Here is a 24486-nt window from a genome sequence, read left to right on the forward strand (position 1 = left end):
TTCAAAAATGTCCGAATATCAATAAGGGTCGCTGTATAACCACACGGCAATAACGATTGCGTTAATACGTTTAAATGTCATAGAGCAAATGAAAAAGTTGATTGTTGCAACAGTGGGGGTGGAGACGTGACAGATCGTAGTGTGTTAGTGCGCCGGTTCCTCGACGACCGGATCGCGCAGTCTTTTGTCGCGACCAAACCAAGATTGACCGGCCTGGGTCGAGGCACCGTAAGAACCTGGCTGTCGTAGATCGCATCTTCTCCACTAGTCGTCGTCTCATGAAGGTGTGCGAACGGTTACGAGAGCGATTTAAACGAGAAAATCGGAGAATGTGGATTCTTGCTCCTAGAAGCTCTATCGACGGTTTGCTAGGGCCGCGAAGGAGTCCTTGCGGAGTCCTTGCTGTTTAAGAACACCGGAGGAAGCGAAAACACCTCTTTCTCGCGAGAAACGATCAAAGAATGCGTGTCGCAAAACACGCGTACAATCTAGCCGGTCGTGTTTTTCGTCGGAGCATCAACTTAAGTCTATACTCGTCGTTTCTGGGCCTCCTCTCGTTCGTAACAGCCGGCCGAAAACTCCGGAATAACCTACCGGATTGCAAGGTCTCCGGAATTTGATAAAAACCGATCGATCATGTCGACCGCTTCATTGGATTTCGGCGAAATTGCACCCTCGAATGCAATAGCAAGTGTCATAAAACAGACAACACATCCATGAAAACCTTGTTTCAACTGTTATTCCGGCCGAGAGCCTCGACAAAACAGTCTATTTTCGAGTGCTATATTTTTGGATTATTTTTCGGTTTCTTTGGTGCGTATTTGTCCATGCTGTGCGCTGTAACTTGTGTATTTTTGGAATTCATTGAAACGTATGGAAAAGTGTTGACCGGGTCCATCTTTGCAGCGTTTTCGAAGGTGAAGTTGTACGATTGTTTTTAAAAATTCTCGGTCAGCTGGTCCTTCAAAAATTGGAACGGTGTTTGTACAAATATCATCGCCACGCCACTTGCTATTCCATTTTTGATAACAAGGCTGCGCATTATCGAACTGACAATGAGCCATTACACGTTCGAATAGCTAAATTAAATTTCCCTCTTACGGTTTACGCGATATTACTATTCGAGTATATCTTTCGCCGAAGAAAATTAATTTGATCGTTGTTCTCCAATTCGACATTTTTCTGAACGACCTCGACGATTCGATAGAGACTGTATGAAATAACCAACGCGATTGTGTGAAATAGTTGAGAAATTTACGTTTATGGTTCTGTCTAGTATTTATCCACTATGAAGCCGAAAAAAATGGGAATCATCGGCGGGAGCATGTTCAGTTTCGGACTATTCTTCCTAACTTTCACCTTTCCGACGATTCTTAGATCGCAAGTCAAGAGAGTAAGTGCGGAAACGCGTTCGTTTCATGTTGTTCTTCTTTTTCGTGAAAAAAACAACTGTTCAAGAAAACCGAGATTTATTGTTAACTGTGACGTCTGCTTTCGTTGATCCTTGCATATGGTTCTCAATGTGGGTTTCCGTCGTCCAACGATTAGGCTCCGAAATCGTTGATGATAGAAATCAACGCTTCAGTAAAAAAACTATTCGATGAATATTGAATAACGTCCTTTCATTACTTCGACTAAGCTGTGCGATTAAATCAATTGGAAAAAGATGATTGTCACCGTTCACGATCTCCATTACCGTAACTCTGCTTTCCGCAGTTGTCTGTTGTCTCATACCCAACCATTACCATGGCACGGTTCTATTTTTAATGCCGTAATCATCACGTGGTTCTGTTTCGTTCGTTATCTTTTATCTTCTTTCCATTTCATTACGAACAATTGTTACCTTCAACCTGTCTTTTCTACGCATATACTTTGTTTTTCATCTCTCCACGTTTCGTCCGAGTCTCGCCGCCAAATAACAATTTCCTTTTTCCAATACGACATTGCAAAATGATAGGATTTTAAGCTTAGTATTTATTCGTACAAAATTTTAACGTAAAATGTAACTTATGCCATTTCTGATTATTCTTAATTGTTAGTTTATTTTTACGCAATTGGATTATTCCTTTACAAAATACAGTAAATCCTCTGTAGTCGCAAAAGCCCCGGGGAGGTTCGTTTGCAAAGTTCGTAGACGGACACTATTTTTTTGAGCTTCAAAGACCGAGCCGAACGTAGAGAAGGAGAGCGCGTGTAAAGAGATTTCATCGTCAATTGAACCACTAAATACAGTTAAAATTATTGGGTTGGGGAATAAGTTCGTTGTATTTATTTTTCATTTATTCTACAACGATTTTTTTGTTCTTTGGCAAAGTGATCATCAATCGAAAGAGCTCTTTCTGTTCTACAAAACTGTGATAATCGTTGTTTTGAATAATTTAATGTTTTATTATTTTTCAGGCTTAGAATCCAGGAGGCAAAAATCAATATTTTCGACACATGTTGAGAAGCAATTTGAAGGCGATTTTCTTTGTTGTTTTCGGTAAGCTCGTGAAGCACCCAAGCTCTAAATTTTTCGACAAATCCCATCGAAAGAAGACGGTTGAGTATGGTCTTACGATGGCAGTTCATTCTTTCCGCTAATTCTTTCTGACCTCGATGAAAAACGAAGAAAAGCAGGTGTCGAGAATGTCGATTTTTATCTCCTGGATATTCCATTTCGAAGCCTGAACAATAATAAAAAATTAAATTATTCAAAACAACGATTATCACAGTTTTGTAGAGCAGAAAGAGCTCTTTCGATTGATGTACAATATTTTGCCAAAAGAGCAAAAAAGTCGTTGTAGAATAAAAGAAAACATAAAACGCTACGAACTTATTCCTCAATCCAATATATCGTGTTTGGTATTATTTTAATCAGAAAAATACCACAAATATATTGGTGAAAGTTTCATAAAAAAATAAGTAATAATAAAAAAAGTTTTATATTGGTATTACATTGTGAAGACGCACGGACCTTTTCGCGACTGCGACTTTCCGCGTCGCATTAGTAGTGGTTCACACCGATATACCCGAGCCGAGATCAGATTACTACAGTGGAGGGGATATTTTTTTTTGCATTTATCGTGTACGACGTTTTTGCGACTACATATAGAGGATTTACTATATTGTGCCTTCCCCTTACCTTTGCTTCCACGCAATCTCTTATTTTATGTTCCCATCGCTTCATTATACAATCGACAAAATATTTTGTTGTACGGCACCCTGTGTGTTTTGTAACAATATCGGTGGATGGCCGGTTGGTAGCGAGCGCACCAAAATAAATGTTTAAATTAACGAAGGAAGGACCCCAAGTGTCCGATTTTGATTTTGATAATTTTTTGTGAGATGATGGTATATTCATCCCTAATTATTAGACTGCGGATCTTTATGCAAAATAAAAAATTTCTACGTCGATTCCAAGACACAGAGGTTACGTAAACATTTCCTTCTTGTTTTAATTATTTTATTGAACCGAAACTAATACGTTGATATTCTTAAATTTTTTAAATATATGTCCACTGCTTTAAATTGTACGTACCAATTTTTGTTATAAATGCATAAAATCCGCAGTCTTAAAGATATAAACAATTAAAGTTTCATACCTTGTTGATATACCATTAGCCGTGTAAGCAGGTGCGTGATTCACAGGTATGAAACTTTAATTGTTTATATCTTCAAAACTATTGAGTCACTACACCTAATATTTTGCATACATAATTAGGGATCCATATACCATCATTTCACAAAAAATTATCAAACTCGAAGTCGGACACTTGGAGTCATTCCCTTGTAAGTCATTCGAAATATTCCAGTGTGATCGAATTTGAAAAGTGTTGAAATTTGTCGTTACAGCAAACGTCACTTGGTAAACCAGGTAGCCAGATGCGGGATATTTGGTCGAATCTTCCCATTCCAATGGATTTTCAAATTCACCTGTTCAACGTGACGAATCCTGTCGAAATAACGGCGGGTGAGAAACCGATTCTTCAAGATGTGGGTCCGTTTCTTTACGAGTGAGTGGCTTCACGATTTTTACGTGTTGATCTTTGCTGGAGAAATACCTCTTCAAAGTCGAATCGTATCCGGAATGGAACATTACATTTTCGAAATGAACCCTTCGCACTCGGAGCTATTCCAATTCAAAACCGAATTTTTCTTCCGACCTGAAATATCTCTATTTCATATGGTTTTCTTAATTCGATCGATATAAAACTGATAAAATACTGAACACGCTTAGTAAAATTTATTGGGAGACTGCGGGTCTTTATGCAAAATAAAAATTGTCTGCATCGATTGCAAGAAATAGAAACTAAATTGAATGTTATTTCTCCCCTTAGCGATTTCAATAGTCGAGAAATCATACATTGATATTCTTCAACAATTTTGAATTTCATCTTCTCAATTCTGCTATAAATGCATAAAGATCCGCAGTGTATTTATTGGATATAAATTTAACAGTGCAACAAATATATTGAATAATGGTGGGTAATTATACAGAAAAGTACTGCCCACTCCGATTTTGATAAAATTTAAATATGTTATAGATATTGACATTTTGAACAACTTTTTCCTTTTCCAATATAGGGGGGTCGCTTTTAGTTTTGGAGATATTTGCAAAAAACTATCGCGAATACTGTATTGAATTGTTCGTACTCCTGCACGCTCCGCTGCAACGTAAACCTGTTTCGGTGCGGCGTTTGTGTACATTTTGACTCTGTAGAGATGAGGTAGAAAACGGGAGGGCGGAAAGAGCCGGCCTGACACCACACCCACCCACCCAGTGCTTAACACGCACCCAGTGTTTCTAAAAAGAAGGTTTCCGTTAAGAAATTAACATTTGCGCAAATTTTCAATATCATATTCGTAATCAGCACGTGAAAATACGTAAGAATCTAGAGTATAATTTAGAAACAGTGGGTGCGTGTGAAACACTGGGTGGGTGTGTGTGGTGTCAGGCTGGCTCTTTCCGCCCCCCTGATTTCTCTCTTATCTCTACAGCGTCAAAATGTAAACAAACGTCGCACCGAAACAGACTTACGTTGCAGCGCAGCGTGCAGGAATACGAAAAATTCAATACAGTATTCGCGATAGTTTTTTGCAAATATCTCGAAAACTAAAAGCGACCCCCCTATATTGGAAAAGGAAAAAGCTGTTCAGAATGTGTTGCTGCATAACATATTTAAATTTCATCAAAATCGGAGTGGGCAGTACTTTTCTGTATAATTAACCTAAATAATCATTGAGCAACAAAGAGTGAACGAAAGAATATGCCTTTAAACAAATGTACCACAACGAATATTTAACAACGTCTTAAGCCCTGCAAATCGTCTGCACGCCTGTATCAATTTTCATCGTAACAATTATTTCTACGTATTCTAAATCTTTCGAAATAATTATCGGTCTTCAGCCAGTACAAGGAAAAGGTGGAACAAGTGGAACGCGACGAAGATGATAGCATAGAGTATCGCGTGAAAACTACCTGGTACTTCAATGCTGCCAAGAGCAACGGACTAACAGGCGAGGAGGAGCTGATATTGCCTAATTTGCTAGCCCTAATGACGATCAAAGTAGTCTTGAAGGAGCAACCGGGTGTAATAGGAGTCGTCAGTGAGTATAAGTTACCGAAATTCTACCTTTCCCTCGAAAGAAAGTAAAATGTTCTTGATCCCGAATGAATGCGTTCTCGTAGTGTTTATCAAGCAACGTAGAATAGCCAGTTTTCGTGCTGTGTAGATCTGGTGTTAACCCCTTGCCGTATTTTAACGAGTCAGACTCGTCATGAAGATTTTAACAAAGTCTAATAGATTCGTTTGATATTAATATTTAAGGCGGTAGACTCGTTTCCAGTATTGCAAGGTTGCGTGATTCGCGTTCTCATTTCTCCACAATACAAAAATGGGATTTGTCAGTAGTCGAAAACGCTAGATAAATGAGTCATATTTTTTCGTTTACGAGGCGTAATCTCCATTATTTGGCAGCATGTAACTATAAAAATATAACTATAAATAATAAAAATAACTATAAAAATTGCACAGTTGTATGCAGTTGTAATGCAAATTATGCTGTCGAATAATGCAAATTACGCCTCGTAAACGAAGAAGTAGGACTTCTGAGGGCGATATCGCCTTAGATTTGTTTCTGAACGTCCGCGTAAAGCTTATCCACGAGAACACCGTAGAGAAATCGATTGTTGACCAAGTATAACACTCCAGTCCGCTATCTTCCTGACGTATTTATTCCCCAGGAAGTATAGATCGGATATTCTCACACTTCGATCAGAGGCGAAGGTTGGTTTGGCCTTAGCTAAGTATTCTAGAGGCTGCTAAGCCGCGTCAGTGGTGTGATTTACTTATGACACGTGTACAGCAGCCAGCAGCTAACGTGACAAACAACACTTACATCTTACATTTACAATGAGAATTCGATTGATTTCCGCGTAACCTTCCACTTGCTCTATGAAACACTGTCTCTGCTCCATAGCCATTTCTTTTTCAAGCCTATCTGTATCGCGTGCACATTTCCTACACACACGTATTCTTTTTTTTTTTTAATATTTCCAATTCGTTTTATCGACGTTTTCTTTTTATTTCCTTTACTATTTTCGTAGTCCATTGATTTAGTCGAGTTCGCTCGAACCGTTTCAATCAAAATGTCGCTACTCTTTGATCGAACGAACTTTTCACCGCAGGCAAAGCGATGGACAGCATCTTCAGGAAGCCCCAGACGATCTTCATGAAGGTGAAAGCGAAAGATTTCCTTTTCGACGGTATCCCTATCGATTGCAATGTGAAGGACTTCGCTGGAAGCACGATTTGTGGCGTTCTGAAGGATAGGGACGATTTAATACCAGCTGGCGGAAATATATACTTATTGTCCTTGTTCGGCACGGTACGCAAGTATATTTCAACAGTTAATTAATGTGTACGTATGTTTGCGATTTCAGGAGAGACGGCCCACTTTTCAGAGTACGTGTATTCTCTTTTCGGAAGTGTAACCAATTTTCTATTCTTCAAAGTTTCACGTAACATAAAATGCAACCTCATTGTTCTTCCACTTTTAACGTACAAAACAAGCAGAATGCTATACAATCGCTTTTACAGAAGTGTTCCACTCGAACGTAAAATCAATATTTTCTTTCCAGTGGATACTGGAACATTTCTTAGTAGAAGTGTTAAATCTTATTATCAATTTGACCCACCTCTTTGCAATAGACACCGTCGTTAATAGTAGTAATCCGTTGTTCGGGTATCATCGTTGTAATTATACTGTCCCCAACACCTTCCACAATCACTGTCGGGTGGTTCTTGTGAAGTTCTTTGCGCTGATTCCGAGAATCTGCCCTTAATTTTTCTCCCAGACGCACAGTTTTTGAGAAACATGACTTTGAGAAGAAAACATATTTTTCAACTTTAAACATGTTTGAACAATCATAATGTATTAATATTCTATATCACTGTATTCGGGAACGTCTACAGAATCTTTTGCTGTAAAGAAAAATTCAATATCTTTTATAATAACATCACAATATTTGTTGAAAGTTGAAAAATATGTTTCTTTTTCAAAGTCATGTTTCTCAAAAACGGAGCGTCTAGGAGAAAAATTAGGTTCAGATTCGGAATCAGCGCAAAGAACTCTGTAGGAACCACCCAACAGTAATTAGGGAACGTAAAAAATGTTGAAATTTGTTGGACAGTGTTATTATCGTAATCTTAATTGATCGTTGAACGAGCAGAAAAATAACAGCGTCGATCCTGGACGTCTGCGCGTGAAGCGCGGGAGGAAGAATTACAAGGATCTGGGACGTGTGATCGAATTCAATGGAGAGCCAGCATTGACCATTTATGATGGAGAATACTGCAACACGTTAAATGGAACCGACGCGACGATTTTCCCGCCATTGATGACAAGGGAGGATAGCATCATCTCCTTCTCCCCGGAGATTTGCAGAAGTGTCACCGCTCCTTATCGTTACGATAGCAAAATCAAAGGTACGAACACTACAATGCAAACTATGGAAAATTAACTACTAGCTTTGGCTATAGTTAAGTATTAGATTGAGGACATGCAGAGATCAATAGATTTTTTTCAACTAATTCGATATACTGTATCGAGTCATAATACGAAAAGTAGATCTTTTCATTTGTATAAATTATTTAAAGAAATATGACGGTGACCTTGAAGTTTTCGGAACGCCTTTGCGCATTAAAAAGTGTTTACGTCACAATATGTATTTCTTGTGTTGTTATTATTATTATTATTATTATTGTGTTACAGGCCTCCACACCTATCATTTTTCGGCTGATTACGGGGACGTAAAATCAAACCCGGATGAGAAATGCTTTTGTAGTACGCCGGATACGTGTTTAGACAAGGATTTGATGGATCTGGAGAAATGCGTCGGCGTTCCTCTTATCGGCTCTCAACCGCACTTTCTTGGAGCCGAGCAGAAGTATTTAGATATGATCGATGGATTGAATCCAAATCCGGTACGCAACCATATTGTCGTTAATGCATCTTGTGCAGAAATATTTAGAAGAAAGAAAATCGAAAAATCTTGACATCATTGATATACAGGGTGTCTCAGCTGAAGGAGTCCTAACCACCTAAATGTCTCCTTTATTTTTAATGACACACAAAAAATATTTATGGCATAATTTAAATGGTATCGAAGGAGGAATATCATAGAACAATATTTTTTGTCCGGTTATTTTTTCATAGTTTTTTCAAGGTTATCGTTATTCTTTATCGGGAGAAATTATTTCTTTTTATTCCATCTTGTTAATGATTTAAGCATATTCACGTGTATTTTTTCAGTCGCTATAAGATGGAATACAAAAAAATTAGTTTTCCCGATAAAAAAGTAACGATGACCTTCAAGAAACTATGAAAAAATAACCGGAAAAAAGAAATTGTTCTTCTATGATATCATTTGATACCATTTAAATTATGCCATAAATATTTTTTGTGCCATTAAAAATAAAGGAGATATTTAGGTGGCCTTCTTCATCTGAGACACCCTACAGAGTAGATCTATATCTTCTGTGGCAGTAAGCGTACGGTCGTCTTACGCAATGTTTTGTACATGTACTGCACAATTACTGCAATATACTTAGTTTGTTGACTGTACGTTTGGAATAGTTGATCTCGCGAAAACATTTATGGACAGTTCTGTATTTTTTCCAATCGGATGTAAAATGTGTAATGGCTGAAATTCTTTTTCGCGGGGGCTAACCGCGAAAAACATTGAAAATGCGATTTTTCGACTTACACGGAAAGCGCAGGAACGAATTAACCGCGTAAGTCGAGGACTTACTGTAACTTATTTGGAGAAAACTGTGTGACATTGACACGAAGAACGAATGAGGATTAAATAAAAATATTTTACTTCGAATTCAAGGAGACCGATGTCCTCGGTACATACCGTGTGTCTCGTTTACAGGAAGAACACGATCTCTCGATGGACTTCGATCCACTGACAGCTACCCCTGTAAATGCTCACAAGAGGTTGCAGTTCAACATGTTCCTCGGTCCAGTAGAAAAATTCAGACTGATGAAGAAATTTCCGGAATGCCTGTTTCCGCTTTTCTGGGTGGATGAAGGTATCCTGCTCGAAGGTCCATTGTTCAACCAAGTGAAGCTAGTGCACACGTTGCTAGGATTGGTCGGGTAATGTATTCCTTTTTTAACCGTTTGCGCTCGGTGAAATTTCAGAATAATTCCATTCTACAATACGATACTTAAATGTATTTAAATATGTATTTAAATACCAACATATTTCATAATCTAAAGATTATTTTAAATAAATGGCACAGCCATTTTTATTTGCTAGAAGATTGAACATTTCTTCCTAGCTGGAATAATTCAATTCTACATAATTATTTTAATTGTATTGCTATGAAATTGATGTAATACCTCATACAATACTGAAATGTTTAATAATTTATTCGATACCAATATATAATATTTAATACTGTAAATTATATTTTGAAGAATGTTATAGCAATTTTTAGTGGTGACTCTCTCTCCAAGTCACCACTCGAGTGCTAAGGGTTACAGTTTTTGATAGACCTACTAGTTCACTTGGAGACTATTGATCGATATGATTATTTCTATTCAGGATCATAAAATATGTGATGATGGTGGGTGGCGCTGGTCTCGGTGCCGCAGCAGGCTATTTGCATTACAAAAACCGAGACAAGAACTCGCTGGACGTGACCAAAGTGACGCCGGAGTCGCGAAATGGAAAGGATGAGGAGAAAAAATGGCCGCCGCAACAGCAGATGAACATCAGTACAATACAGACACAGAGCGCCGCGGTACCCCCTAATTTGGACATGAATTAACCAGAGTTTCGTTTAGTTTCTCTTGCTCGAAATTCTAACAACAAGATCGACAGAATCGCTGGTACTAATCTTTTCTTTCGAATTCGAGTTTGTTCTGTAAGGCGGTGCGAATGAACGAAATTCAAAGATTTTACCACTGTCCAAATCGAGATGGCGTTTCGTTGTTACTGGCCACCCTATTTATTTTATTTCGTAAATATTATAAATATTATACAGTTCATGTGCGCCATATTTCGTTCTTGATCTATTTTAGCATAGATATCGTTGACGTACTCGAATAAGTTAACGGTACATTGTAAAGGCGAAGGAGTTTGTCGGTCGGTGTTGATAATTTTACGTTTAAATATTTAAATTAAGAGATTAGCAAATAGTCCCTATCTATCGATTGCTCATATTTTAACCCTCGCATGGATTCCTCGTATAAATTCACCTGTTCTCTGGTTTAGATAGTGCAAAGTTTTGTTTGTCTCTTTACGTGTTGTACGTGTTTGTAATCTGTTGCATTTATTGAAACTATCGGATTTCAGTGTAAAACGAAAATGAAAGAATATCGATCGAGAATCTTTCGTGTAACTATTTTTTTAGCAGTCTATGAGGGTTAATCGTAATGTATAAGGATCTTAATAGAACAATAAATAGATGAGATTTTTTAAACTTTCACGATCATTTCTGCCAGATACCAACGACACAATCTAACACAATTTCTTTAGCCGCGATATGTACTACTGTCGCGTCGCGTCGCGTCGTCTTTCTTCCGTGCTATTTTCACTATCGAGAAACGTTGAAAATACACATACATACATGTATAATGTACACATAAAATACAAAACTAAAATATTTACTTTATTTTACATTCCACTTTCCCGAGGTAAAAATACTTTATCTTTATTCATTTCGTCGACCATTCAAAGCTACGGTTCTACCTAAACTATCGCGTAGAATTTCTAAAAAGAGGAATTTTCTCTAGAACAACGTTAATCGTTCTTCCACGTGATCCTAAGAATTTGCTACTTGTTCCGAAAACTTTTTCTGATTTTGTACAGCTTCGCACGGATTCTGTAATCTATCGTTTAAAATTCCACGTGCTTCCTCCTTGACATTTTACCACGTTTTCTATGTTTATGATAACGACCAGAGGCGTATGATGGTACTCGCAGGCCCCAGTCACTTGTGCACATCTGATTCCTATAGACGAAATTATTACAAGAGGTACGACCATCGCTATCGCGTACAATTTCTACAAAGAGGAATTTTTTCTAGAATAACGTTAATCATTCTTCCACGTGATCCTAAGAATTTGCTACTTGTTCCGAAGACTTTTTCTGATTTTGTACAGCTTCGAGGGATTCTGCAATCTATCGCTTAAGAATCTGTTTGCAGGACCTGCAGATCCTACCACTTGTAGTCCATCTATCGTTCTCAGGGTTTTCTGGCTGCGTTCCTCGCGCCGACGTCGTTTCTGCAAAGTAACACGTTTTTGTAGGCACTTCTGTACTCGGAGCTCATCACCACGTACACCACAGGATTGATACAAGTGGTCAGATAAATCAGTATGTATCCGGCGATATTGAGTCCCCTCCAATCAATCGCGTTCTTGAACGTCTTCGTGACGGTGATCGGCAAGTAACAGACAAGGAACGACGAGAATATCACCAGGATCATCTTCAGCAGCTTCTTGTCCTTGTTGCACATCCGCGGAGGACTCTCAGTCTTCCTCAAGTTCGCCATACTCGGGAACCTCGATCCTTTCCTGGCGATCGTCGATCTCTTGACGGATTGTTCCGGCGTGCTCGATCGTAGCCGGTCGTTCTCCGTGGCGACTTTCGAGTTCAATCGTTGAACCCACAGAGCGGACTCGATGATGAACGAAGCCCTGCTCGCCATTCTTTCCAATTTATTTCGAGCGTTCGCGGAACCATTCGCCGTCGCCGCCGATTCGTTCATCATGGCACAATCGTTGCGCGAGAACACGTCCTCCGTTTCATCCTGGTCGTCCCGCTCGTCGACGTACGGTATATCATCTGTTTTTACGTCGAATCCGGGGTTCATTTTATCAGAGACCTCGAAGATTCCAGGAGTCGACGGTTCGACGGATTTTCTCCTGGATTCGATTGTCCCTTTCGTAGCCATTTTGTTCACTAACCTGTCTGCCTCTTCTTCTTCTTCTTCTTTTCCCTGTTCCTCCTCCTCCTCCTCCTCCTCTTCGTCTTCTTCCTTTGTTGGATCCTGGTCTGAGGAAGTTTGCAATTCCGACAGGGACCCTCCGATCGCCGATCTCGAAGGAGTCCGCGAACAATCCAGCCGACTAGGCGTCATAATCATCCGCTTTGAAGAGAAATTTGAGCAAATCACGCTTCCCGCTGTGCAACTCGAACCCAAGACCGATAGCTCTTCCTCTTGCATCCTTGGGGACACTGACCGATCCTGGGAAATGCGAAGGAACGCAATTAGTCGAATCGTATCTGTGGTTGGAATGGAAGAACGCCGCATGTCACGTACTTTCATGATTATTAAATTTCATGGTTATGAAATTGATATTATATGTATAATAACTCGTGTATTGAAATTGTGACATGCGGCGGGTTTTCTTACAACCACAGATGTATTCTTATCTTTGTTTCGAAACGAACAACAATTATTTCTTAATCGATTATAATTCATTTTCTGCAGATTTCGATTGTTACCTCACGCTTCACATCCTTGACGTCGGCATTCGCAGTCAGGTTCCGTTTCCTCCTCTTCCAGGCCGTTTTCCGAACGATATAGAAAATCCTGGCATAGCAAACGACGATGGCGACGCAAGGGATTAAGAAAGCAACGACAAAGAGGAACTCTTTGGGACTATGACCGTGAACATCTGGAAGTATCGAACAGGATCCAATGGCGGTATCCAATCCGAACCGTCCCCAGCTTTCGAACCACGTAACAACGAGGATACCAAACGCGACGATCCAGATACCAATTACCATTGGTACTATGTACTTCTGTTTATAAAATCTGGAAAAATATGCAAAGTTGCAATCGTGTCCTTATTTGATCAAATGTATTAATAATTATAATCAAATGTATGTTACTTACGTAGGATACAGTCTAGGATGGCCTATCATCACGTAACGATTGATCGTGATCGAAAGAATCGTGAACAGACTGACTGCGACCAGACCATACCTCAGCAAAGGAAACAGACGACATAATAATGCTCCATGTGGCCAAGAACTATGCCAAAATGTCGACGTGGCGAGGGGTAGATTGAAGCAGCAAAACATCAAATCCGAGATCGATAGATTCATGATGAAGATCGCAGTGGCATTCCTCAGCTGTAAAAACGAAAGAGAATATTATTCTACCATTAACCCCTAACTGACAAATACGCCATTCTGCAAATCAATTCCACCCTTGTGCAAATCAATTTCACCCTTTTACAAATAAAGTATTCTCGAGTAAGTTTCTGTAAAAAAAATCAAATGAAATGTAAATTAATTGTTCAGAAATTCAAAATTGAGTATTGAGTCTTGTACTTCACCCTATTTTATTTAAAATTAAATAATTCATTTTAAATATCAGTGGATGAATTAGATTTGCATAAGGGTGAATTAGATTTGCAAAAGGGTGAAGTTGATTTGGAGGAGGTCGAATTTGACTTGCAAAAGGATGAATATCGAGTGGAAAACTGTATACATATACATATACATATACACATATATCGTAATATGTAGCAGGGGTCATTGAACTCGTTTCAATGTCAGCTCCACGGCTAACACACGTTGCTGTGTAAAAAAGATGACCTTGGCATGATCTCCAAGGTGATAGAACTACTGTTTATTATCATCTGCACGTTAGCGTCATCGAATCGCGTAAACACCATTTACCCTTCTCTTATATTTTTGATAGCGTGTGGAACGGTTTCAATGCGTTCGACATACACAAGAAAACATTCTCATAAACATAAACATAAAACTGAGTTGTCCGTGAATGCGAAACGAAACAAACGCGGATAAAAATGAAAGGTATTTTTCACTGATGATTCGCGTAATTAGCAATGAAATGAAGTGAAAGGTTTGAATTATGTAATGCAATTACAATGCCATTCAAATACTGTGTATATAAAATGCGATGATTTTCAATTAGCACAACTGTGGTTATACATGTACATACATATACACAGTGGCGTGTAAATGTTCCCGGCCAGATGATTTTTGCGATTTTTCTTCCATAAGAAAAGCGTTAAGAAATTTTTATTAGTATCATTTATTAGGGAATATCACGTGAAAGGATACTACAAAAAACATCAACGCTATTTCTTTTTCTTGTGTGTTTATTTGCAGAATATGTAAATTAACGTGTTCAAAATTTCCTGGCCAATTTCGATTTTAAGTTTGTAAAAGATCAGTAAGTGTTAATATTCAAATAATATTACGTAGTATTATTACTTCAGTCGATAACCATTCGCTGAACTGTAAACATGGGTCGAAAGACATCTGTCGAGGTACGCAAAATTGTGATTAAATTGTCATTATAAGGGGAAAGTGGTCTCGTGAAATTTCTTCAACGTTGTCTATCGGGAAATGTACAATCAACGATATAATCAATCGATATCTTGCAGGTCATGGCGTGAAAGATCGCCCGCGAAGTGGAAGGCCCCGAAATACCACTAAAAGAATTGATAGAATTATAAAAGGGAAATCAATTGCGGACCCAAAGAAGACAGCTAGCCATATTGCAGCAGAACTACAACAGGAAAACGTTGCTAACATTAGTCGATGTACGATATCAAGAAGATTACGTGATGTAGGACTATTTGGCAGAGTTAGTGTTAAAAAACCGCTAATCAGTAAGAAAAATAAAGTAGCCCGATTAAAGTTTGTCAAAAAATATTGTGATTGGACTGTTGACAATTGGAAAACTGTTCTTTTTCCGGACGAATCTAAATTTAATCTGTTCGGCAGCGATGGAAGACAATATGTACGACGTCCAGTTGGCACAAGAAATGATATCAGGTACCAAACACCAACTGTTAATCATGGTGGCGGAAACAATATGATATGGGGAGCTTTCTCCGCTCAAGGAGTTGGTCCTCTTATAAAAATTGAGGGTATCATTAATGGTGTCGTGTACAGAGAAATTTTAGAAACTCGTATGCTACCATACGCTGAAAGAAAAATGCCAGAAAATTGGTTCTTTCAGCATGATAACGACCCCAACATACATCGAAGATAGTAAAAACGTCGTTGTCTACAAATAAAGTACAGGTTTTAGTTATAACATGTTAAATAATGTACCGTAAAATTGTTACACAATCGAAAACAAACATAATTTTTTTGTTAAACATACTGGCCGGGAACTTTTGAACACGTTAATTTACTTATCCTGCAAATAAATACATAAGAAAAATAAATAGCATTGATTCTTTTTGTAGTATCCTTTCACGTAACATGCCCTTATATATTATGCTAATCAAAATTTCCTAACGCTTTTCTCTTGGAAGAAAAATCGCAAAAACCATCTGGCCGGGAACTTTCGTACGTCACTGTATGTATGTATATGTATGTGTACTACGGTAAAACGTGTAGCAACGGCACCACGCTGAAAATACCGATTCGACAGGAATTCCGCGTTAGCAAGCATTTCTCGACTGATTGTGCAATAAAACATTAAAGCCACTGTGTTGTTTCTTCGCGGTTTAATTCTAGTTCATCGATTGGGTCGACTCCGTCGGAATTGGCGCGAAAACACTCCCCCGGGACCAACGAAAACAAGGTAACGCGAAACTTTGATCTCTTCCGCGGCCGAGGTGTAGATCGAAAATCGGATTTCATAATAAACGGTGCCGACAACCTTCCGATCGTTGCCTTGTTTTCGTTATTACGCCGCCGCCGCGTCGATATCTTCGGTATTTATAGGAAAACGGTGGCCATTACCACCGTCGAACAATGGCCGAAACTCTTGCGAAAGAACTCGACGATAAAGGCGTCCTCCACGATCATAGCGCGCGATTAGCTGCTCATTACGATAGGAATTTGAATAATACTATCCTGAAGCGAAACTTGTTTTCTAGACTTTCACGAACAGGCTCGCATTTTTCTTTTAATTTTTAAACAAGTTCCAGTCAAGCTTACAATTATGTAGTAATTTTTAGCATTACGATTTCTCGATTCGATGAAAAAATGTCAACTGAACCCAACAAATGATTTTTTAAAATGAAGAAATTATAAATTCAAAGTAAAGAAAGTTTAACTGTGATCTCAGAAATGTTCAGAATATTCGAACAATGGAATCTCACTATTTTTCTATTGCTTTTGTCATATTGTGAAACTCAAAAGATGTATTTTAAAACTAAAATATGTATTTTACATGGCAGTAAACGTACAATAAATTTACAAAAAAATTGTTTTAAAAATGTGTACGCTTACTGTTGCACAAGATGCACAGTCCGTTTAAAGAATTTGCGACCGCGTTATACGAGAGTCTAACTATACATATTTCTGAAAGAAGCAGTGAAAAGTCTAAAAGTGGAAGAACAATTTTCCACAAAGGATTCTTTATTGCTGTTTGTAAAGTGTTTGGCGAACAATGATTTTCCCTAAACATCTGGCCGTGTATAGTAATGCTTATTTCGGGTTCTAACGAGCGCTGGAGGTCCTGGAACCGGGAGAAATTGGTTTTTCCGGCATAATGCGACCGGTAGAAGAGTTTTATGACTATTCCAAGGCTTGCCGGGAACTGAAAATAAATCGTGCATGCATGGCGCGTTGTAAAATCGTCTCCTACATAAATCCAGGGAACTCGAAGAAAGGAGAATGTTTGTATGCATGGCGGGAAGTTATCGTAGCGTCGACGGGTCTTATCTGACGATCGTCGATCGGAGCTTGGTAAATATCACCATTTCGAACCGATAAACATCAACGTAGTTGAACAATTTTATTTATCCAATTACCTCTTATTGCACCTCTACCAATCGAAACAGAAAATATTTCCAACCCTAATTGCTAATGGAACAATGCTGATTTCTTTTGAAATCTAGATTTCCGTAAGAGCAATCTGCTCGCTCACAACTTTCCAACATTGCGAAGAGAAAAACTGAATTGCGAACTTTTACTAAAAATTTCGTGGCGCTACCAGGTGAACCATATTCACCATATTCAATAATTCATTTTAGATTCCACAAGTGCAATCTGCTCGCTCACAACTTTCCAACATTGCGCAGAGGAAAACTGAATTGCGAACTTTTACTGAAAATTTCGCGGCGTCTCGCCATTGTGTTCTAAAACAAGAGCCGAGGTGAACCACTTCGCAAAGCGGTCCGTCTAGGATTTAATAGCAACAAGTAAGGCGCACTGGAAATCCGAGCAACTGCGACGTGTAATCTAGATCGTTCCGAGTAAGAAATTCGTCACTCGGAAATCTAGACATTATCGTAGTTACATTTATCTTGTTGTTTATCGTTGCAAAAATTTCAGACTACCGCCTACACAGTTGAGAATTATCTGCACTCGTTGATAATCGTCGCTATATCGTCGCTATATGTAATGACAATGTTCAAGTACCATTGAATCCAACGTTTCCAGTTATGCAACATTTTCGCAGACACTATTTCTACACACATGCAGCAAGCGTACAGAGTTTAATGTTACTACACGGAACATCCAGTGCAATAATTGTGATTGTAATCATCGAGAGAACAATTATTATCATTAAACTGTACATGCATATAGCTAAATGCAACAATGTTCTCTAGCGCAGTTACAGCTGAACATTGTGTTAGCAAATAATTAAAAATTTCAATTAACTCCTTGACACAAAAAAATTAAATTAAATGAAAAAATGATCTCTACCTAGAGATTCAAATTGCATTCCATAAAAAGAAAGTAAAAATTAAATGAATTTCTATGTAACCAAAGATACCCATTTCTTTATCAAATAGTTTAAAATTTCAATTAACCCCTTGACACTCAAATTAAATTAAATAAAATTCTACGTAGCCAGATACTCATTACTTTACCAATAATTAAAAATTTCAATTAACCCCTTGACACAACAAATTAAATTAAATGAAAAAATGATCTCTACCTGGAGATTCAAATTGCATTCAATAAAAAGAAAGTAAAAATTAAATGAAATTCTATGTAACCAAAGATACCCATTTCTTTATCAAATAGTTTAAAATTTCAATTAACTTCTTGACACTCAAATTAAATTAAATGAAATTCTATGTAACCAAAGATGCCATTTATTATTGAACTTATCACTGGTGTAAGCTCAGCGATGAATTTTCGTACAAATTCAAAGTAGATGTGTTTCTGGGATAATAAAAATGTTACGGGGTAACACACCGATGTCCCTAGAAGCGAATGACGTATATTAGGCGCACAAATTAATCTTATTTATTTATTTGCAGTTTATTTGAACGTGGTCGCATTGACAGCGAGGTGATTACCGACCACGTGGTTTACACTTGGTTATAATTAGACTGCGGATCTTTATGCGAAATAAAAGTGTTTTGCATTAATCGTGGGTACCAGGAATAACATATAAATTGATTCCATCTCTTACCGATTTTGTTACATTGAAAGCAACATTACAACATTCTTGAATTTTTTAAATCTTTTACTGTTTTATATTTCACCCAACCAGTTTCTTCATAAATGCATAAAGTCAACATTGACATTAGGATGAGAGACAACCAGATTAATTTGTGGCTCTCACAGTTAGTCAATTGTAATTTCATTTTCGAATTCGAATCGTCCACTCGCTGTGTTAATTAGTTGATGTAAATTGCATAGACAGCGATGGAGATTATTTTGGAAAGGAGAATACACTTTAGTTGTTTTTTTGCGGAAAATCGTCGTAAAAATTGTGCGAATGGTGAAGCGAAAACTGACCTTTCGGGTACGTAGAAGAGCGATAATGGTGAAAAGGTTGCCTGGTATCCCGACGAGCATGAAAAGCACACAACACCCGGCGGCGAAATGTAACAGCCATCGCGGATACCCGTCGAAAAGGACTACCGATCCTGGATCCTGTAGGACCTTCTCGAGGGCCTCTGCTCTGCCATTGTGACCGGTATCGTTGCTCGCCATCCAGTACTCCATCTGCAGACAGCATGCTAGACAGTTATCGTTTTGCACAGGGCCGTAAAACTCGGCGACTTCTTCCCGATAAATCTGGAGAAAAAATTTTTTCTTCCCTCCTTGCCGTGAACATTTGCTTCTCCAATCTGGAAATGTTGCATTTCTTTGTTTCAAACCATAAACACATTCTTCACAATTTTTCTCGACTATGAATTTTCTTCGCTTTATCGCGATCTACTTTGAATAGTATCTTTTTACAAAAATCACAGAAGTGAGAGTAATCAAATATTTGTAAATATAGAAGAAATTTTCGATAATCTTGATGTTAACTACTTAAAAAACGTGCGGCTTTATGGAGACACAGTTCGCTTTTTCTCAAACTATATAACTTTACGTTTTTCTCTAAATAAATAATGTATCTATGAATGTAATCATGTAATTGGTTTATTTTATTAATCCTAAAATACTATCGTACATCAGCTTCTCATTGCTATGACATAATTATAAGATCTCACCAAAAAATCAGGTTGCTTTATGGTAATTTCGGGCAGTGTAAAAGTATTTCTCGGTTTCATAAAATGTCTAAATCGTTAAATTTCTTTCACGTAGTCTAGCAACGGAGAATATTCATACAAACCAAAAATGTAGGAGACGATCTGCGTAACGTTGTTGTCACGTGAAAAGTTAAGCACAATTATAAGATTTCATAAAAAATTCAGGTGGCTTTATGGTAATTTCGGGCAGTGTATATGTTCCCCATTAATCGCACCAGATTGCGAATAAACAATGCGAACGAAAGAATGTGTACACACGATGCCATCGTGTATTTCTCAAGTTCCTAACAATGCATTAAGAAAGAAAATGGCTGAAATATCGCGCGACAAATACACACGCGTGCATCGGTTTCCGCACTTCCATTTTCCGTTTGTTCTATCAAATTGGAAACGTTGATCGATTTGTCTGTTTCCATTATGGGTACTCGGCTTGGTTCTCTTGTTTCTCGCGCGTCGAGAAAATGCACAGAGGAACACCTCTTCTTTTTCCCGTGCGCGCTGGACGTTGAAAAGGAAGAGAGGAAATCTATTTTCGCCACTCGTGACGATAAACTCTTTCAACCGGGAGTAAACTTTACCGAACGATTCTATCTTATGTCGGAATTGCGCGTTCCAGAGGAACCACGAAGAGCATGATTTTTAGATTTCGTCCGAGTGTCCGGATGAAGCTGCTCAAACAGTTAGAAAGACGATTGTGCGAAACTTAGAAATGGTTGTCGCGCAGACCAGGTGCGAACAACCCTCGGATCCAATTGTTCGGGACCGGAAGTCGGTCGTTTCTGTGCGATGATAGTAGAGTGCATTGTGATCGATAAACTGCGGAAGTTTATGCAATTTTAAATTTTTATGGACAAAATTTTAAAAAGTGGTACATACTAAATAAAATCCAATCTCCATTGGCAATAACTAGACTGCGGATCTTTATGCAAAATAAAAAATGTTTGCATTGATTGCAAGACACAGGAGCCAAATAAAAATTTTTTATTAAGCTTAATTTTCATATTAAATTGAAAGTAATACACTGATGTCCTTAAATCTTTTTAATATGTCCACTGCTTTCAATTGTATCTACCCAGTTTTGTCATAAATGGATAAAATCCGCAGTCTAGTAATAGCATTCGTAGTTCCAAAATAAATCAAAATCGTACTAAATTCTGCCAAATGTGATACACCAGCATTTTTTGAAAATTCTAGTGATCGATAACGTTATGAGCGTAATAGAAATATTTCAAATTTAAACTGTACATCGTGTTTCATTTAAAAAAGGAATTTTACTAATTACGTTCATTGAATTTTCAAATCTGCGTTTCCTAATAAAATACATGTACCGTATATAATACAATATATTTTTTAAAAATCAGATGGATTTCCTTGCTGCAGTAAAAAGAGACCCACTCAGTGTATAGCAATCGAAAAACATTTTAGAGCGACTAGATCTGTAAGCTATGCCATGTGCACGCTCACGAATTTGGAGCACATTGCGACTTCAAACAAATACCGCATTCCTAGAGTAAATAAATGTTTCATTGAAAATATTATTCTTATTGTAATGAAACGGTGTTTGATCGTAATCACATATGCAAATTATATAAATGTACTAAATATGTATTTTCTAAAAAATAAAGCAATTAGCATTTTGTGCATATGTACTAATTTTTTAAATATAAGAAAATGTCCGAATAACATTGTTCACTTAAAATCCGTAACGGAGTAAAAACAGAAATTAAAATAATTTTTAAGAGTATTTGGAAAAGACCAGGAACAGAGAAAACTATTTCCTCTAATAAAGTTTCAAATGGAAATTGTTCACTCAAAATCCGTAGCCGGGTAAAGACAGAAATGAAAATTATTTTTAAAAGAATTTGGACAAGATCAGGAACAGAAAACTCTATTTCCTCTAATAAAGTTTCGTATGGAAATTGTTCACTTCAAATCCGTAGCCGAGTAAAGATAAAAGTGAAAATTATTTCTAAAAGAATTTGGAAAAGACCAGGAACAGAAAACTATTTCCTCTAATAAAGTTTCAAATGGAAATTGTTTACTTAAAATCCGTAGCCGAGTAAAGATAAAAGTGAAAATTATTTTTTAAAGAATTTGGAAAAGATCGGGAACAGAGAATTCTATTTCCTCTAATAAAGTTTCGTGCCCCGAGAGGTGGTGAGATGATTGGGTCAAAGTGAACGTGCGAAAGCACGCTTTATCGGCGATATGAATCGTAATCCGGTGCTATCGTCAGCACAATCCATCCATTCACACGAATCCTTACCTAGAATTGAATAGAAGGGCACTTACCTTCGTGACAAGCAAAGGCTGTCGGTCCTGGTCTCATTGATGCGAATCATTTGTGGCACGTCATCGCACGAGCACTCGCAATCTCTGTTTGATACATTTAGATCGCTCTTCTGGGGGATTTACAATGTAGTAATGCAGCATTTCAGCTTGGGATCATCTCTTATTCTTCATACCGATTCTATATCCGTGTCGATGTTAGCGAATTATTTGAACAATCTCCTACACGTTGTTCCGTTACCCTAACATCATCATATTCGCGCGTTCCTCTTCAACGCTATCCTTGCGAACACTATGCGAATCATTGAAATTCTTGAAAAAATTATCTACTCGATCGATCGCTTTTATTTCTCACAAGAACACTGTTCGTTTTCTAATTAATTCAAGATTTTTCAGAATGATCTGATTTATGGTTGACGAACTATCATAATTAGACAGCGGATCTTTATTCAAAATATTGGGTTGGCAGGAAAGTAATTTCGGCATTTTAAGGTGAAATAAAACCCAATTTTTCTATTCAAGCAATCAACTTTAATCAGTAAAATATTTTCCAGTTTGTTCGATGATCTTTTGCCATCTTTCCGGTATAGCTTCATAATTCCACGTTCATAAAACTTTAAAATTTTACCAAAATTGAGTTTATTTTCATCTTAAAATACTGAAAATACTTTCTTGCCAAGCCAAAAGAAATGTTCTACCTGAATCGCAACAAACCGAAGTGACATAAAAATTGATTTTCTTTGTTAATATATTCCATATAGGTTGAAAATAATATAACAGTATTTTGAAAAATGTTTTTACTGTTTTAAATTACACCCACCGATCCGCTGTCTAATCGTAACGACTCACTTTATAAAGAGAGAATAGTATCATTACAATATTAAGTGCACAAAATTCGCAGCCCAATAATAACACGTACAAACCGATTCAACGAAAAATCTTCGAACTCGTAGAACCTGTAAAGACTTGAAGCGTCATTGTTGTCGTGTTCACCTTACTCAACATCTTCATGAACGTTCTCTCTACTTGCACTTTTGAATTACCAAAGACACACTGAACTTAAACGACCGCCTTCTCAGAATCTTTCAATCCCATAAAAATTGTTCTCCGTTGGTATCGTAGGATCTCGAACATCTTTTCTATAAGTCCAGAGGAATTTTCGTTTCCGAAAGAACTTGGAACGACGCGCAACTCGAGGACAATTGTACTGTTCAGCTCGTGTTCACTCGGTAAGATTGACTGTGTTCGGATAAGTCTTAATTAATTAGGATCCGGTTCGAGAGAATCGCGATTCGAAACGTTTCTCGCGTAATCCGCGAAACGAACTAAACCGATCCAGTAACTGGACCGCCGAATTCGTTCACACGGATGCGTTCTTTCGAACCTAATAGAGCGCAGGCGTGGGGTTAGTGTCCTTCATGGATGAGGGGAAACAGGCGAATTCTATTTTACCATTTTCAAGAAAACTTCGTTACTTCGCTTGACGAAGAACACGCACCGAACACGCCGAGTTTATTTCGCGATATTTGACATGCAGTAATCGCGAGCCGATATCGTCGAATCTACCAACAAACACGCAACAGTTATAGCTTCAGGCACATTCCCATCGTTTAATGAAAGAAGTGATAGTAGCTGCTATAAAACGCAGGATCAAATTCTTGCTGGAGTTAACAAGATCGAGAATTTAAACCTTTACCGTAATATTTTCTTTGCTACGCCAGTGTCCATTAAAATTCCACAAGGTCCAAATATTTCGATAAAAGAAATGTGCCAAAGTGTATTATAATTTTCGGACGACCCTTAACCCCCTTGCCGTATCATTCTCTTCACAGTTGCAGCGACTAAAAAACGTCCTTATCCTGAAAAATGTCGTAGAAGAAAAAAGAAAATCATTTGTATTTTCTGTATGGCTACATTTATTTTCATGCTTAAATATTGTTTACAAACGAATCAAATTTTATTTCATTTCAACAGAAAGGCGTAACATTCATATCTGTTACTCGTTCAAACACGGCAAATGGTTAATAATAGCTGAGGATATTTGAATAATTTAAATATCCTATATATATAAGCTTAAAAATCTTCTTTTACACTTTACACAATAATCCTGAAGGAAATGATTGGATTTTGTTATTGAGGGTGAGCTGTTGGTTTATGATTAAAATTGCTGTTGCTATCGAAGGATTCTTTTAAAAAATCTGTGAACCATAGAATTTTAGAAATTTATAGTTACAAATTTTATTTCATTTA

General features: G+C 37.6%; 2 protein-coding genes across 11 annotated transcripts; one reads left to right on the plus strand and one right to left on the minus strand.

The window, feature by feature from the left end:
• Positions 1-142: 142 nt before the first annotated feature.
• Positions 143-11166, plus strand: LOC143209472 (sensory neuron membrane protein 1). Of its 6 annotated transcripts, none has more exons than XM_076425138.1 (9): positions 143-284; positions 1277-1393; positions 3835-3995; positions 5390-5589; positions 6671-6870; positions 7715-7970; positions 8257-8468; positions 9422-9648; positions 10100-11166. In XM_076425138.1, the coding sequence occupies exons 1-9, from the start codon at positions 279-281 to the stop codon at positions 10323-10325; spliced, it is 1605 nt and encodes a 534-aa protein (XP_076281253.1). In that variant the 5' UTR covers positions 143-278; the 3' UTR covers positions 10326-11166. The 6 variants fall into 6 exon arrangements, with proteins under 6 accessions (XP_076281253.1, XP_076281255.1, XP_076281250.1 ...); XM_076425135.1 differs by lacking the exon at positions 143-284 and adding an exon at positions 293-605; XM_076425139.1 differs by lacking the exon at positions 143-284 and adding an exon at positions 641-813.
• Positions 11167-11217: 51 nt separating this feature from the next.
• LOC143209471 (G-protein coupled receptor moody) lies at positions 11218-23574 on the minus strand. Of its 5 annotated transcripts, none has more exons than XM_076425130.1 (6): positions 23160-23574; positions 22240-22528; positions 19205-19414; positions 13404-13642; positions 13010-13322; positions 11218-12749 (listed from the first exon to the last, which is right to left on the minus strand). In XM_076425130.1, the coding sequence occupies exons 3-6, from the start codon at positions 19412-19414 to the stop codon at positions 11745-11747; spliced, it is 1767 nt and encodes a 588-aa protein (XP_076281245.1). In that variant the 5' UTR covers positions 22240-22528; positions 23160-23574; the 3' UTR covers positions 11218-11744. The 5 variants fall into 5 exon arrangements, with proteins under 5 accessions (XP_076281245.1, XP_076281244.1, XP_076281246.1 ...); XM_076425129.1 differs by having other exon boundaries at positions 23156-23574; XM_076425131.1 differs by having other exon boundaries at positions 22240-22548; positions 23156-23574.
• Positions 23575-24486: the final 912 nt, after the last annotated feature.

The sequence above is a fragment of the Lasioglossum baleicum genome, chromosome 6, assembly GCF_051020765.1.
Source record: "Lasioglossum baleicum chromosome 6, iyLasBale1, whole genome shotgun sequence".
Taxonomy (NCBI): Eukaryota; Metazoa; Arthropoda; class Insecta; order Hymenoptera; family Halictidae; genus Lasioglossum; species Lasioglossum baleicum.